The sequence below is a fragment of the Sinocyclocheilus grahami genome, unplaced genomic scaffold, assembly GCF_001515645.1.
Source record: "Sinocyclocheilus grahami isolate Dianchi unplaced genomic scaffold, SAMN03320097.WGS_v1.1 scaffold168.1, whole genome shotgun sequence".
Classification (NCBI taxonomy): Eukaryota; Metazoa; Chordata; class Actinopteri; order Cypriniformes; family Cyprinidae; genus Sinocyclocheilus; species Sinocyclocheilus grahami.
Genome location: NW_015505347.1, coordinates 398,007 through 413,560, shown reverse-complemented (window position 1 = coordinate 413,560; position 15,554 = coordinate 398,007). Strand labels below are relative to the sequence as shown.

The window sequence follows — 15,554 nt, the reverse complement described above, 5'->3', positions numbered from 1 at the left end:
ATATTATACCCACATGTCAGGGATGGATAGACTCAACAGATAATCGCATATTGCAAGACAAAGAAGAGAGCCTAGGATCTTCCGGATATTTCTTCTGGTGAGAAAATCCTGCTCTGTATTTTCATGCCAAATTGTAATATTTTACATCATGTACTGACACCAACACACACTTAGGGACAGTTTTACTAAACAGGGCAACTTAGCACCAGAGCGCAATTCCAAAACAGCGCCGATGGGTGTGGAAATTTATGTGGGTGATTTACTAACAATGCACAAATTAAAGAACACAAACACAACATCTAATTTACATATCGACCAATGCAATATACCAAGAACAGTGCAAATTAGCGTAATCGCAAATAAAGAATAAAGAAATAAATAAGCCACAGTAGGCTACGTTGAAAAGAACTGGAGGCCAAAAAATGAAGTGTTGCAAGAAGTTTTGATAGACCTGGTATTGCGAGACTCCTAGTTGAGGGTTCCAAGTAATCTTTTATTTCCTGAAGCAAATTAAAAATAACATGGCTTGGCAAACAATATGTTCGGACAATGTGTTCTTCTGGCATTCCAAATAAATTAATACATGCGGAAAAAAATCTCCCTTCTACCACACGCTCTATGTTCTCTGCGGTGCCCCCTCCAGCAACAATAATTGCAGCCATTTCAAGCGCAAAATAGTTTAAGACATGCTTTTTTGCAGCGTCAAATAATGGCGCAAATGCCAGTAATTTGACGAGCGCAAATATTAGTAAAACATATTGCGTGATTCATTTGAATATGCTCCTCCTATAAATTTTGCGTCAGAAAGGGAAACTCCTACAAATGCATATTCAGTAAAGTCAGGCGCAAAAATAACTATCCACGCCTTTTCAGTGCTAATTTTGCACTGCGCGTCTTTAGTAAAAACTGACAGTACTATTTTACCACCAAAAGATGGTTTGCGCTGGTGCCAGCTGTTAGTAAAACTGGCCCTTAAAGGGTTAATTCACCCAAAACTTAAACTTTTTTATCACTTATGTTATTCCACATCTCCATGAGTTTTTTTTTCTTCTGCTGTACACAAAATATATTTTACTTTCATAGTATGAATAAATACACATTCTTCAAAATCTACTTTTGTGTTCAACAGAACACAGAAACTCCTACCGGTTTGGAACAACTTGAGGAGGAGTAAAAGATGACAAAAGTTTCATTTTTGGGTGAACTATCCCTTTGATAAAAATCACACAAACAAGAGCACTGTGAAGGTGTCTTTAAATAGCTGAGTTAAGGCTGCTTGTGCCTGCTCAAAATTCTCTGTATATTGCAATGCAGATTGGTTACAAACACCACTTTTGTAACACTCGGCTAATCAAATTCATATACAACAGACATGAATCCATTTTTACAACAGTAAGAACTCAAATGAAAGACTGCTACCATGGCTTAAAAAACTTATTTTCCCCATTCTTGTTCGGTGATTAATCCATTGTTCTTTCTATTTAAGATGGTCTTGGAGATTGCATTAAAACCCTGACGTCCTCCTTCATTGCCATACAAAGTGGGTAAGTGCATCATTTACGACAATACATTTTTGGGTATTATTTGATCCTATGTATGCATATTTACCATTTTAAATGTCTGTTTAAAGGTTGGAACAAATTTAATTCTGTATTTGGAGGAGGAGGAGGAGCAACAAAGGCGATACCTTCATGTCCTTCAGTTTTGGGATAAAATCCATCCTTTATTATTGTGGGAGAAATGGCACTGAAGCAAGACCGTCTTTTTACAAGCAGTTGATACATGGTTTAGATTATTTTACATTTTGAACATTGAGTATCCCAAGCCTGTTTCAGCTGTAATTACACTGTCTGTACTAGCTTTGTTCTGTTTGTTTGTGAATTTATATTTATCTTGTAAACTGAAACAATTGCAAGTAACCTAATGTGATAAGAAAGTGATTAATAAGACTATTTCAACCAATTATTTAATTTAATAGAAGTTTTTGCAACTTTAAATGTAATAGAAATAAAGTGTTTTCAAAATATTTGTTTGCTGTATATTATTATTTACATAGCAATACTAATACTAATAATACTTCTACTACTACTACTACTAATAATAATAATAATACCAGGATGGTTAAAGCAACATTTTGGCCAAATAACCCAATAAATTAGTTATTTTATAACCCAGATTTCGCTTTCCTTGGACATGACGACCAAGATATTACTGTGCTTGATTGGCCAGCCAACATGCCTGACCTGAACCCCATATGGAATCTATGGGATATTTTCAAGAGAAAGATGAGAAACTGTTGATTCAACAATACAGACGAGCTGAAGGCCGCTATTAAAGAGACCGCAGCAGTTAAAGCAGTGCGAAAGGCTGATCGCTTCCATGCCACACCTCACTGATGCTGGAATTTGTGCTTAAGGAGCCCCGAACAAGTATTGAGTGCATAAATGAACATAATTTTAAGAATTTGAGCTTTTCTGTTTTGCAAATCCTTTTTTTTAAATTGATCTTAGGACATATTCTAATATTTTATATATACTGGATTTTTGACTTTCATGAGCTGTAAACTCTAATCATCAAAATTAAAACAAAAACAAACAAAAAAACATCTGAAATGGTTTACTTTACATGTAATGAATCTAGAATATATGAAAGTTTCACTTTTTGAAATAAGTTACAAAAAATTAACTTTTTCACGATATTCTAATTTTTTGAGATGCACCTGTATATGCATTTTATGTAAATAGTCTGATAGATACAGTGTTATAAAGATCTCATTGATATTACAAGCTACCAGAATTTCATCTTACTTTTTGGCCATAGAAATATCAGGATCTGCACCAAATTGCTTTTTTTTTTGGCCTCAGATTGGGCCTCCTAATAAAACTGAGCTCCATATTCTCCTATTTCATACTATATGAACCATACAAGCATGGTGTATCACATATGATACTCAAAACACAAACAACAGCAAAAAATTTTTTTTTCTGACATTATTTTATGTCAGGCTTCTCAGGGTTAAGTACACTGTAAAAAATAAGTGTATTTTTAACTATAACATTTTGTAAAAACTCTACGGAAAAAAACTGTCAATAGGTTAACAGTAAGTTCCCGTACTATATACAGAGAAAAACATCTGTCAAATATCTAACCAAACATTTCATGTAATTTTACAGTAAAATGCTGTTTACAGTTTTTAGAAGTTAAAGTAACAAATCAATGTATAATTTACAGTCAAAAACTGTAAACTGATATTCCCAGAATTCCCTGCATGACACTCCACATTTGAAAGTATTTTGTTTAAATAATCATGTTTTTTTGTTATTAGTTATGTATATTTGGGCTTTATGTTACATCTTCTGTTGTTTAATGAAAGTTGAATGCATTATTTAAGTATCATGTGTGTTACCATGATGGTGTTTTGTGTTTGCATGAATGACTCTGTGCACCTTCTATTTTTTAGTATATACTTCTGCTTGTGGCGAAGCTACTTGTGATGAGCTTTGATTCTTCATGTGGCTTTCTCTTTTACCACCTGCATTATTATGGTGGTTGTCAGTATGTTAAAGGTACAAAACAGATTTTAATAGCAGTGTGCATGGTTGAATTTACTGGTTTACATTCAAATTTTCTTGTTTGTAAATTACAGTTTTATACTGTAAAATTTACAGTTTTTGGCCGTAAATGTGTTTACAGTTTTTCTGTATTTCTTACAAAATTATTCTGGCAACCACAGCTGCCAAAATTATTTTGTAAAAACGACAGAATTTTTTTTCAGTGTATCCATTAACAATTACATTCTTGTTGTGTCGTGTTCTGATCATTCCCATATTTTGTTCAGACTGTCAGTCTAAATCCGATTGTTGTGGGTATCCGATTGTTATTGGAATCCGATCATATTTAGCAAGTCTGAACGGCAAAAAAATTAACACGAAATCCAATTTCAATGCAATGTTCAAATCGCATTTCTGGAAATCTGTTTCAGTCTGACAGCTCAGATTGGATTTTGCATAGATTTTTGTCTATGAACAAGGCACTTTATTTCTAATTTAGATTTTCAATGAATATAAGGAGGTCCAAGGTCATTTTATGAAACTGTTGCCCTAGAAGTATTCACTTTAGATATATGTTATGTATTATGTCAAGTTATGTTAAGCATTTTAAATATTCTTTTATTAGAAGTCAATTAACAATCAATCATCGCACACCTGATAGGTGCACAGGGAAAAAAAGACAAAAAGTAAAAAAAGAAACAAAAGAAAATCCCACACACTACCAATACTTGCAAAAGTATCAAATAATACAATTATAAAACAGTAATTTAAAAATTCGAATTTTCACCGAAACATTGTCAATAAATTATTGTTTTTGATACTTTTGCAAGTACTGGTAGTGTGCAGGATTTTTTTTTGTTTCTTAAACATTCTTTCAGAGGAAATTATTTTATGAGCTAATAAATCACACTGTATCCTTAAGGTTTGGAATATACCTTTAGAAAGGTTATGAGTTTACAAGGTTCTTTCAGGAAATGAATGTAATGCAGGTATTTCGATGCAGTGTCACCTTATCACCAGTAGAGGACGCCATGACATTTTTACTCTGACATTGTGAAGTCAAGCTACTTCTCTGAAAAGTACTGCCGTTTTTTCATAGGAGGAAATAGTTTAAACAAGACTTTGAGTATGTAAATGTGAAAAGAATGTCCAGTGCTGACAAAAAAAATGTTCAGAGTGTTCAGAGTCATTAGAGGACACACTTAAAATGTTGTTTTGACATTTGTAGGGACACCTACTGTACGACAGCCTACAACAAAACTGCTTATCTCATACTTCACACCTCAGGAATGTGTGCTGCTTTCTCTTCTATTTTTAGAGCTCAGTCGAGTTTGTGGTAATAAGGTGGTGGGACATCTGTTTTTTCAATGAACTTATACACACATGCAGGTGGCTCAACACAAGAGATCCCGGGGGACCCTATTGGATGCCAGGCAGCAGTTTGCTGACATCACCTGTCACCATCTTCCCTTCAGGCTCCGGCTGAGGATGGAGCAGTTTCCTTTGATCTGGAGCTGCTGTTATTGACATCATCTCTAGGATTTCCAGTATGATACACACACACACATCTCATATATGTTTCATTTACAGAAGCTTCGTTTATGAAATACTTTAGCTAATTTAACTACTGAATGTTTGCAAATACCAGTAAGAGTTTCTGTAGTTGTGGTACTCAAAGCTGCATTTAACACATCTTTTTTGACTTTAAAGAGAGCAGTTTCCTTATATATTATATTTCTTATAATATTCCTCCTTATATATATTGAAGATCTGAGTAAATATAGGCACAAGCCTCAGGTTATTGTCATTGTTGTTTATAGTTAAAAGAGTTTAAAGCAGCCTGCTGTATTAAACGGATAGTTCACCCAAAAATGAAAATTAGCCCATTATTTACTCACCCTCAAGCCATCCTAGGCATATATGACTTCCTTCTTTCAGATGAATCCAATCAGAGTTATATTAAAAATTGACTCTTATCTTCCAAGCTGTTTAATGGCAGTCAGCAGGTGTTGCAGTGCATCAGTCCAAAAGAAGTGAAATAAAGCGCATCCATCCATGATAAAAAAAAGTGCCTCACACGGCTCCGGGGGGGCGGGGTGAACAAAGGCCCCCTGTAGTGAATTGATGCATTTTTGTAAGAATAATATCCATATCCAAAATGTAATAATCACTTTAATCTAGCTTGCGCCAACAGTTGTACATGGAAGCAGCTCCGGGAGGATGACGTAAGACGTCGGTGTTGCGCATGCGTCGGTGAGTCTCGTGAAAACCAACGTTTGTTTACAGGAGCGAGCAAAGGAAGCAAAGTTTTCTTACTTTAGCAAAGGAAAACCAGTCTCCTCTTGGTTTATATCGAAATCCTCCGACATTCTTCTTTACAAATCCTCGTTTTGTACTTCTAATTTGTGACCGTTGTTTTGTTTTGATCTCTCCCCTGCACTTCCGCGTTCGTCACTTCTGAGCGGCGCATGTGCAAAGCTGACCTCATACGTCATCCGCCCGGAGCTGCTTCCGTGTACAACACATACCTGTCAACCCTCCTGCTTTTCTTGAGATTCTCTCGTATTTTACCATTCTATTCCTCTATCATCCCGTTTAAATCTTTTTATCTATCTTCTGACTTTTCAATTGTAAAAGTGGTGTGGAGCGTGGGTCCACAGCATTTTCAACAGTATAGACCTCATAATAATGAAGGAAAGTATATGTAAAGTAAAAATAGACTTTATGGTGATGTCAAAATTGGTCACATATGTAGTGACTTGCATTTCCTAGTCTAGTAAAGAGTTAAAACAGTGCTTAAAATCAGTCAGCTAAAACCTTTTCTGAATATGATTAAAGAACATAAATGTAATATTCTACATTGATAACCGGAATTAGTATTATTATATTAAGTTTTCATTTTAATTTTAGTAATTTTTGTGCTTTTGTCATGTTAATTGGGTTTTTAAAATTTATACATAGCTTTACTTTATTTTTAACTTTTAACTTAACTTAAACTTATTTTTAACTTAACTTTTTTCAGTTAACTTTTTATTTCCAGAACATGATGCATGATGGGATACACTTAGCCTTGAATAGCGCTCTGGAGCGGTATTTCGAGATAGTGTGGATTTAGTATCCATTAAGGGCACTGCACTTTGACATTTTGAAGACATGGGACAGACTTGCACACTTACTTCCTGTCGCGCGCACGCGCTCTCAAGTGGCCAAGACCACAAGTGTGGGTATTTGGACAAGGGGTCACTGCCCATTTACAACAAGTGCACTTGAATTGTGCACTTGAATTCTGCCTCAAGCAGAAAATATGCATGCACAAAAATGTGAAAAATTGATCATAGTAGCCACATATATTCCTCTGTCCAATCAACTTTACAAATGTTAACCCTAGTAAAAAGAAAAACATGTCAGGTTGACAGATGTCAACGTCAGTATGTTTGTCCATTACAAAACCATTAAAGATTTGCATGGACTACAAAATTATATTACATTTGAAGACAAATATTCCTCATATTCAGAAAATGTTCACCCCTGGTGGGCTAGTGGCTAGGGGTGTTTAATTATAATTAATAGTGCACAAAAAAGTGAAAAATTGCATATACTGTACAAAACCCATATGTATTTCTTTCTTTCTTCCGTAAAAACAAAAGGTGAATATATTTAGATTTACTCTCTCTCTTGTTATATACATATATATATATCCTCCTGAGACCCAGCTATGGAGTTTTTGCCTCTGTAGAGGACATTATATTTGAGTGAATTTCTCTGAGACCTCACACGTCACAGTTTTAAGTCTGGATGTCCTGTACAGAGCACATTCAGGGCTTTCCACAGATACCAAATGATTGGATGTTTCACCGTGACCACTCCCTCTCCTTGGTTTTTAAAAATGGCTGACATTAATTTAGTGATAAAATTGAACATCCTTATGGAATTATGATAATATTTTGTAATTATAATTTAAATCTGATAAATTTTCACATTGTTTGTCATAAATCAACATCTCAGGAAAATGTTATGGGGTTTCAAATCAAAATATGACTTCCTGTTATGAAACAGGACATAATTTCATACATGTCCACTGTTAAGTCTGGATGTCCTGTACAGAGCACATTCAGGGCTTTCCAGAGATACCAAATGATTGGATGTTTCACCGTGACCACTCCCTCTCCTTGGTTTTTAAAAATGGCTGACATTAATTTAGTGATAAAATTGAACATCCTTATGGAATTATGATAATATTTTGTAATTATAATTTAAATCTGATAAATTTTCACATTGTTTGTCATAAATCAACATCTCAGGAAAATGTTATGGAGTTTCAAATCAAAATATGACTTCCTGTTATGAAACAGGACATAATTTCATACATGTCCACTGTAGAGGACACCAGGACTAAAAGCATGTTTATTATACATTTTGGGAGACAAAAGAATTGAATAGGAAAACAAATTATATATCAATATTCTTATGAAATATTAGATATTATTATGAAAATCTGGCCAATTACTACTCCCATTATTACACTTCTTTTTTCAACATGCTGTCCCAAAAGCACTTTAATATGCAAATTAGACAGTGTATAGATAACATTGTGCTTAATGGGAAAACCAGTTTATGGAATTTTTACACACATATTTCATAAAGTAAAATGGTATATCAAATCATTTTGTTATATATATTTTATAACATAGTTGAGAACCATCCTTAAACAAAGTTAGGTATAAAAAAAATCCTGAAACCTAAAAATTGATTGAAATTCCCATTGTTTTTGCCTTTTCATGTCTACTCTTGTCATTTTATTTTCCTGGTGTCCTCTACAGAGGACATAGCATAACATATAAATAAAATATAATTTTTCAAAAATGTTATTTTACCATTTTTTTCTTATGCTCTAAACAATGTAATGACATGAAAAAAATACTAAATTCACAAAGTTTTTATTTCTGGTTCTCAGGAGGATATATATATATATATAGCCTATATACAGTAGTCAAAATTTGAAGTGGCTCAAAAAAGTTAATCAAAGTTGTCCTAAGCCATTTGGTTTTAGGACAACTTTGATGAAAGGTTCAAAGTGATGAAATCAAATATACATTTATCTATGTATATCTCTATATACATAGATAAATATTAGATGCAACTTTGAAATAGTTTAGAACGCTTCCAGAAGTACGCAAGCTCGAGGCTGCCATCTTGCATCCAAGCTCCAGGAATATCCATATCATGTAGTGACTTCATATAAATGGAAAGATCTAAAGTTACAAGTCTTTCGAAAATCTCAGTTGTAAAACATAGCCTAAAAACGAATAATGGCGCAAACGTGTTGGAAACCGTTCAGTCAGAAATACATACTTTAGCTAATCAAGGCTGTCAACGGAAGCGTGTTTTTCACTCATTTTAATAGTTTAAAGAACTTTTAAAAGTTTTTCAACAAATTCAAAGTCAAAGTGGCATTAAAACGGTTCTTTTAAATATCGTAGCCACTAACTAACAATCTGAACCTATTAAAACTGCTGAAATACACAGCTTGTATTCAGAAAGAAACTTACCGTTTCAACACATAAACCCTAAAGTAACTGACCTTTTCCCTCGAGCACCAACAACACGCAGATTCCCGCCTCCCGCTCGAGTACTTACCATATCACGTGCCGTCAGGGGGCGTGGCTTTCAGCGCGCTCGTGTCCAATACCAACATCTCGAGCGCAGGGCGCAGAATGAAAGCGGAGCGAGTTCGTGTTAGTAAATACAAGCAGACTGAAGCAGACTGAAGGCGGAATAAAAGCAGCACTGACACACATTCAAGCACTGGCGGTGAGTGTCTCTTGTTTCTGTGTTTTATTTGCTGCAGTTTCATTGTGTATTCTGTGATTCCTGTGGATTACTGTATAAAAATAAGAACCGAAATGACTGCTTTTGTCCTTGAAAAACAACGTTCCAGTGATTTGATCTGTGAAAGAAAGTGACAAAAATGTTAAATTACAGAGGAAACTTCATAACACACTGAAATATCCCCAACATCATATTCTGATTTGCCCATCTGAACTTTATAAACCTGAAATCTCTTCCTGATTTTTTATGCATTTGTTTTTACTATGGTCAATTTGACCTAGTGGTATATCCTTTGTTTTGGTTTGTTTCTGCTGAAAATAACAACTTAAACCGCCTAACATGGTTTGTTAAATAATAAGAGTGGTTTGTGATGGTCTACAATGGTCTTTCAGCCTGGACAAGCTGGTCTACTGTTTGCCCCTTGGAAGAAAACCCCCTAAAACCAGCCCACAGACCAGGGTAACCAAGCTGGGAGACCAGCTAAGACCAGCAAACCATCTTGGGCTGGTTTTTCAGCAGGGATTAAGAGTTTAATTCTTATTAATAATCATCTGTCCATATGATAATCCCTCTATTAATAGAATTACACCTTTTAAATGATTATTTGTCCTGATGACTACAGCATTCATGCACTGCAAAAAACGTCTCAAAACTCTTCTCGCAGTTTCTCAAATTGACTAATTTCACTGCAGCTGCCATGTACAATATGAAGCTATTCTCTTTGAAAGCATCTGTACTAATCTGCGCTGTGACTCTCAGTTGATCAGATTATTCATGAACACTTCATAAACGGATTTGTTTGTTATGATGGTGCAGATTCGAATCGTGTTGTTTTCTGGGAAACGGCGGCAGACAGAACATTTGAGCACAGGCCTGAAACTTCCTCTCATTTCCTCTCTCAGGAGTATGAGACTCCTTTGAAATGCTGCCTTTTGACGTTACGGTGGTTTTGTTTGTGACTAGCCTGTGACTATCTTAGTCATCTCACCGCTGCACTTTCATGCCAGAAGTTGCACTTTATGAGCTGATCTACTGTCAGATCTTAGTTATTCATTGTTAAACCAAACAAACCCCATCTAGTTCAGTCATGGTTGTTTGTTCATGTGACTGTGGGTGAGGTCTCTGTGAGATTCAGCACTTGCATCAGGTCAAGTGTTCCTAAACTACACTGATGTGAACTGGAGAGTGGTGGACTGGGGAACAATGATAAATCATGCTGAATGCCATGCCAATCATATAATTGTGCATAATTTGGGGTTGAAAAATAAATAAACTCATCAACTTTTCAAAAAACAAAACTTCATGTCCTGAAGCAAAACAACTCCATTAGAAAGAATCGTTTAAAATTTTTTTTTTGTCATGTAATACAGAACGATTGAACAGCATGTGAATTCTCATATAGTAGCGCAGAGTGACAGTCTGTGGTATATTTCAGGGCAGTTTTGCTGACTCCGCCGATGGATGATGAGGAAGACGAACAGCTTCCTCACTGCTGTGAAACACCGCTAAGAAACAAGAGCTCAGAGAACAGAGACGGCCCACGAGGAGAGGTGGGACAAACGGCTAACAGACACGGACGCTTTGAAGACAGATCGACGCAGACTGCCAGAACTGTGCTGAATTCAGCGAGAGACGGAGATATGGCACCATTCCAGGGTTTAGAGAGAGATGCATCATCTCCCTGCGGAGCTGTGGATCCCAGGACTGCATTTGGGGCTAACTGTGGAACTGGGGGCCTCGCGTCACTTACTATGGCCCCTGGGGCCCCAGAAGGGCCAAGAGCACTTTTTCATGGTAGGGAAACACAATATGCATCATATAGTCAAATGTGCATTATGAATCACAACATGCACACCTGGAATTTATTTTTTATTTCTGAATATGATATGTATTATATAAAATACATAAATATAAAATATGTAATGAATGTAAAAATACAAATTGTGATACATACACACACACACACACACACATATATATATATATATATATATATACACACATCGTGGTATTTTAATGAATTTTTTTTTAAAAATTTGTATTGAAACTACAGTTAAAAATGTAAACTATATTTAGTATTGTTAATTAATTGATAATAATTAATTAATTTTTATTTAATCATTAATAATATAATATATAATAAAATATATGAATAATAATAATTTTTATTATGCAATATAATATTATAAATATTGTTTTTATCCTAAAGGAAATGCTGGATTTCGTTCACACTTCCCCGCATTGTTCGAACCCGTCCCGGATGGCACACAAAACGCAGAAGAGGACGGAGGGACACCAGAAGAAAAGGAAGACGAACGTGACGTGGGAATTAGCGTGGAGATTCAGATTGGACGTAAGCTGCGTGAAATGGGGGATCAGTTTCAGCAGGAACATCTTCAGCTGGTAAGAGTGATTTCAGATGAGACTAGTTTCTTTTCCTCAAGGCCGATGTGAATCAAACGGGTTAAACAGCTTCACAGGTGTCTGTGCACAGAGTCTGTGGTTTTCACTGCGGTGGTTTCTGTCACGATGTGCAATGACATCATCGTCTGTTATTTCAATGCTGCATATGCAAATGCTCAGTGCGAGAGATGACATCATTTTTGGTTTACCCGTCCTGTTTACTCAACTTCCCTTAGATGTTATCAAATGTACACCAATAACTTTACAGTAACTGACAACTTTAGCAACCTCATATATTAAATCAAGTCATCTAACTTTTTTGAATTTATTTTTTTATACTTTTATAACTATTTACAAAACTAAAGTTTGCATAACTATTGAAAACATAATTATTTGGTTTTAATTAAGTTTAATTAAATTTGGTTTTAATTCTTTTTTGGGGGGTGGGGCTTACTAAAATAATGATATGGAAGATTAGAATAATTTTGAAAAGTGCCATTTTATCATGTAAATTTGGCCATTGAAGGAGTTATATTGTGTTTTTGTTGTAGTTAAAAACAAAAACAGCAGATGAAGACAAAATGGTCTTGTTAAATAAAATGATACTGTGGGTTTTGCTAGAGGTAAACATTTTCCATGTGCTTCCATTTGCATTTATTCATTCTTTTATTCAAAGCGACTTATAACATTTACTATGAGAGAAGAAAATGAACTCACACCCTCTGAATTACGGTTAACAGGGATAAATGTAGATTTATCAAGGTTTTCAATAAATGCCAGTTGAATTTAGTGTCTACCCTGGCTGGCTATAGCTTGTGTGTGATCTCAGAAAGAGGATGTGAAGTGAGTTTATACTGCAGGCTAAATTTAGACTCTGACTCAAGGTCCACGTCAGCAGACATGTGACCACAATCTCAAAAGTAGGCTAATGTAACACCTTTAGTTACACTCTGTATGTGTTATATGCTGAGCCGCTACAACTGAGATGTTTTAATGAACATGCAGATTGTAGATTTTATAGACTGTGGAATGTGGAAATCAGCCGTCATAAGATCAAAAACTGAAACTTCATCTTCTCACAGATCAAACTGGCTGAATAATTGAAAAAGTTGAAAGATGACAATCCACAATAATCAGAATGATTTGAATTAGTTAATCATAATTACAGTTTGATAACTCTTTTAAATCTAGCAAGCCTTCAGTAAGAGAGGCAGCTTATGCAATACACTGCAATAGTCAAGAACTACAACACAGCTGGCCTGACTGCTGATTGGCCGCTTTAACTGTCCATCAGGGAGATTTAAAGGGAAGGGGAGGAGTTTGAAGTGAAGCTTGAGGCCAGAGCGCCATCTAATGGCAGATATATGCCATTTTGACCCTATTTACTTTCTTAATAGATGCTCCTGGTCTTACTGTGCAAGTGCCTCTCTTGACTAATAAAATGCAATCTTTTTAACCTATGTCAAAAATGTTACCTGATGAACAAATATTTTTGATTTATTTTTGTGCAGTTCACTCAAAGGGGCCAGATGGGTTTGTTCCAGCTAGTGACGACACTCTATAACTTCCTTTTTCCTCAAGAAAGACCCCAAAATGCAAGAGCGCAGAGATGAGAGGCCACGGCGCACCAGTTCAGGACCCAAATGAGTTTTACACAGCACTGTAAGATGCGCAGATCTGGACTGACATGGCTCAAAAAGAAGGTTGCCGCTGGTCGGAGACTTCCCTCCTTTTTCTGAAGAAGCCATTTTAAAAATGGAGCGTTGGAGGAAATTTTCTGCAGGTTGCGTATCAATATGAAGATATTAATATTCTGCCTTATGTTTTCCCAACACGTTCACATATGAGCGGATCTCAGCGCCTTAATAAAACCCTTAGAAAATGAAAGAACTGCTTTAATAGGCGACAAGCTGTGAGAACACTCGAGGTCAACAGCATTTGAGTATTTGTGCTGACTTCAATACACCTACTGAACTCCTGACGCATCCCAGAACAGACTCTTCATCTTTCTCTGCTGGTGTATCACGGTTTATGCTTGATTCACTGCTGTTAACAGTGTTATTTGGACAGAGTTGAAAGACAGAACGGATGTGACATCATAGAGGACCGACACAGAACTGAAACAACTTTGTTCAAATGCAGAAAAACAACTTGAACATCAGGTTTTAATACCTGTATAACAATAATGAGCCATTTCTGAGAACACGGGAGACAAATATGAATTTTGTGATTTTAAAAGGGTCATCTTTTCTTATTAAGGGAGAATGAACCACAAAATACAACAATTTAACCCTTCTGAAATATTAGTTTGCCTTAATGAATTCTATTGTTCTGCTGTCATACATTTACATGACATGATTTCTCTCAGGCACTGAAGTATTACTTGAGATATCAGTGTTTAAAGCATCTCTTCAGTAATTGGTGACATTCAAAATGTGCTCAAAGAGCAATACACCAAATCATATTTTACAGTACAACTCAAGCGATAAATGCAATCAATAATATCTAATCAAATCTACAAGTTACCATATAAGAACCTATTAAAGTTCTAGTAAGAGTTGTGTTGGTATATATATGTCAATCAATAGTTATTATACAGAGGTTTTTATTACTGTAAATGTCTTAAGAGGGAAAGTGTCCTCTGCATAGCGTAAATATGCTTTAATTAAAGGGTCAGTTTGCACAGAAATTAATATTATGTAATCTGTTACTCACCCTCATGTCATTCCGAACATTCCTGTGTTATTTTCTTTCTTCCATGCAAAAAAAGTTGATGGTTTTCGTTAGGGTAGCGCCATGTTTAATTTTGGCGGGAATGAAAACGAAGCAGTGAGGGATATAAAAGTAGTAAAGAAACAAATACAAACATTGCAATTTGATTTAGGACATTTTATACAGTACATGCCATCTAAAAACTGTCCATCCCTCAGACTCGTTTTCAGCTGCATCAAATTATAAATGGCGTCTGTCCAGGTTTGTAAACGACGGCATTTTTAACGTGCACTGTCCCTTTAAGAATGAGGACGATAATTAACTCAGACGTAGATTTCTATTGGAGCGTCCAATGAGGCGGCCAGATCGCATCACGTGACTGGCTAATGATCTGGCGATTCTGATATGAATATTTAAGAGTTTGTATATGATATGCGATAAAGCGGGGTAATTTATTTTCCACATATATATTTGTAAACTCATATTGTATAAGTGAATTTAATATAAATATCAGATTAATAATTTAACTGATCGAAAATAGATATCGTTCCATGCTTTTTTTGTGGTACAATCTACTGAGGTGCCTGTACTTTTGCGGTTTACAATTTTACATGGTTTGCTTATGTATTATCGATAGTTTAATACACATAATGCCGTCAGCAGTGTTGGGGAAAGATACTTTTAAAAGTAATGCATTACAATATTGCATTACGCCATAAAAAAGTAACTAATTACGTTAGTTACTTTTTATGGAAAGTAATGCGTTACGTTACTTTTGCGTTACTTTTTAAATCTGGACAGGGCTCGCTTGTTTGTTTTTAAAATAAAAAAGTTATATTTTTGGCAAATATAAAAGCCTTTGCACACCAAAAGTGAAATGAATAAGCCTCAGGCTGAAGGGAAAGTACATTAGAATGCAGAAGACATTTCAACACTTTTTGCTTATTAGTACGGTTGAACTGAATCATCGAAGGTCAGAAGCAAAGACATTGGTTAATAGAATGCTTAAAATACATAATGGATATTTGTGTTGTTTAACATTTAATTATTGCAGGTTTG

The 15,554-nt window shown here is 35.3% G+C and overlaps 1 protein-coding gene across 1 annotated transcript in view; it reads left to right on the top strand.

Annotated features, from left to right (window-relative positions):
• The first annotated feature begins 9,172 nt into the window (after window positions 1–9,172).
• Window positions 9,173–15,554, top strand: part of LOC107593255 (uncharacterized) — a 7,355-nt gene continuing 973 nt past the window's right edge. Inside the window, exons 1-4 of the mRNA XM_016282889.1 lie at window positions 9,173–9,362; window positions 10,816–11,174; window positions 11,590–11,783; window positions 13,295–14,942. Coding sequence (XP_016138375.1) covers window positions 10,838–11,174; window positions 11,590–11,783; window positions 13,295–13,396 — 633 coding nt within the window. The 5' untranslated portion in view covers window positions 9,173–9,362; window positions 10,816–10,837 and the 3' untranslated portion in view covers window positions 13,397–14,942. The remainder of the gene's footprint in view (window positions 9,363–10,815; window positions 11,175–11,589; window positions 11,784–13,294; window positions 14,943–15,554) is intronic.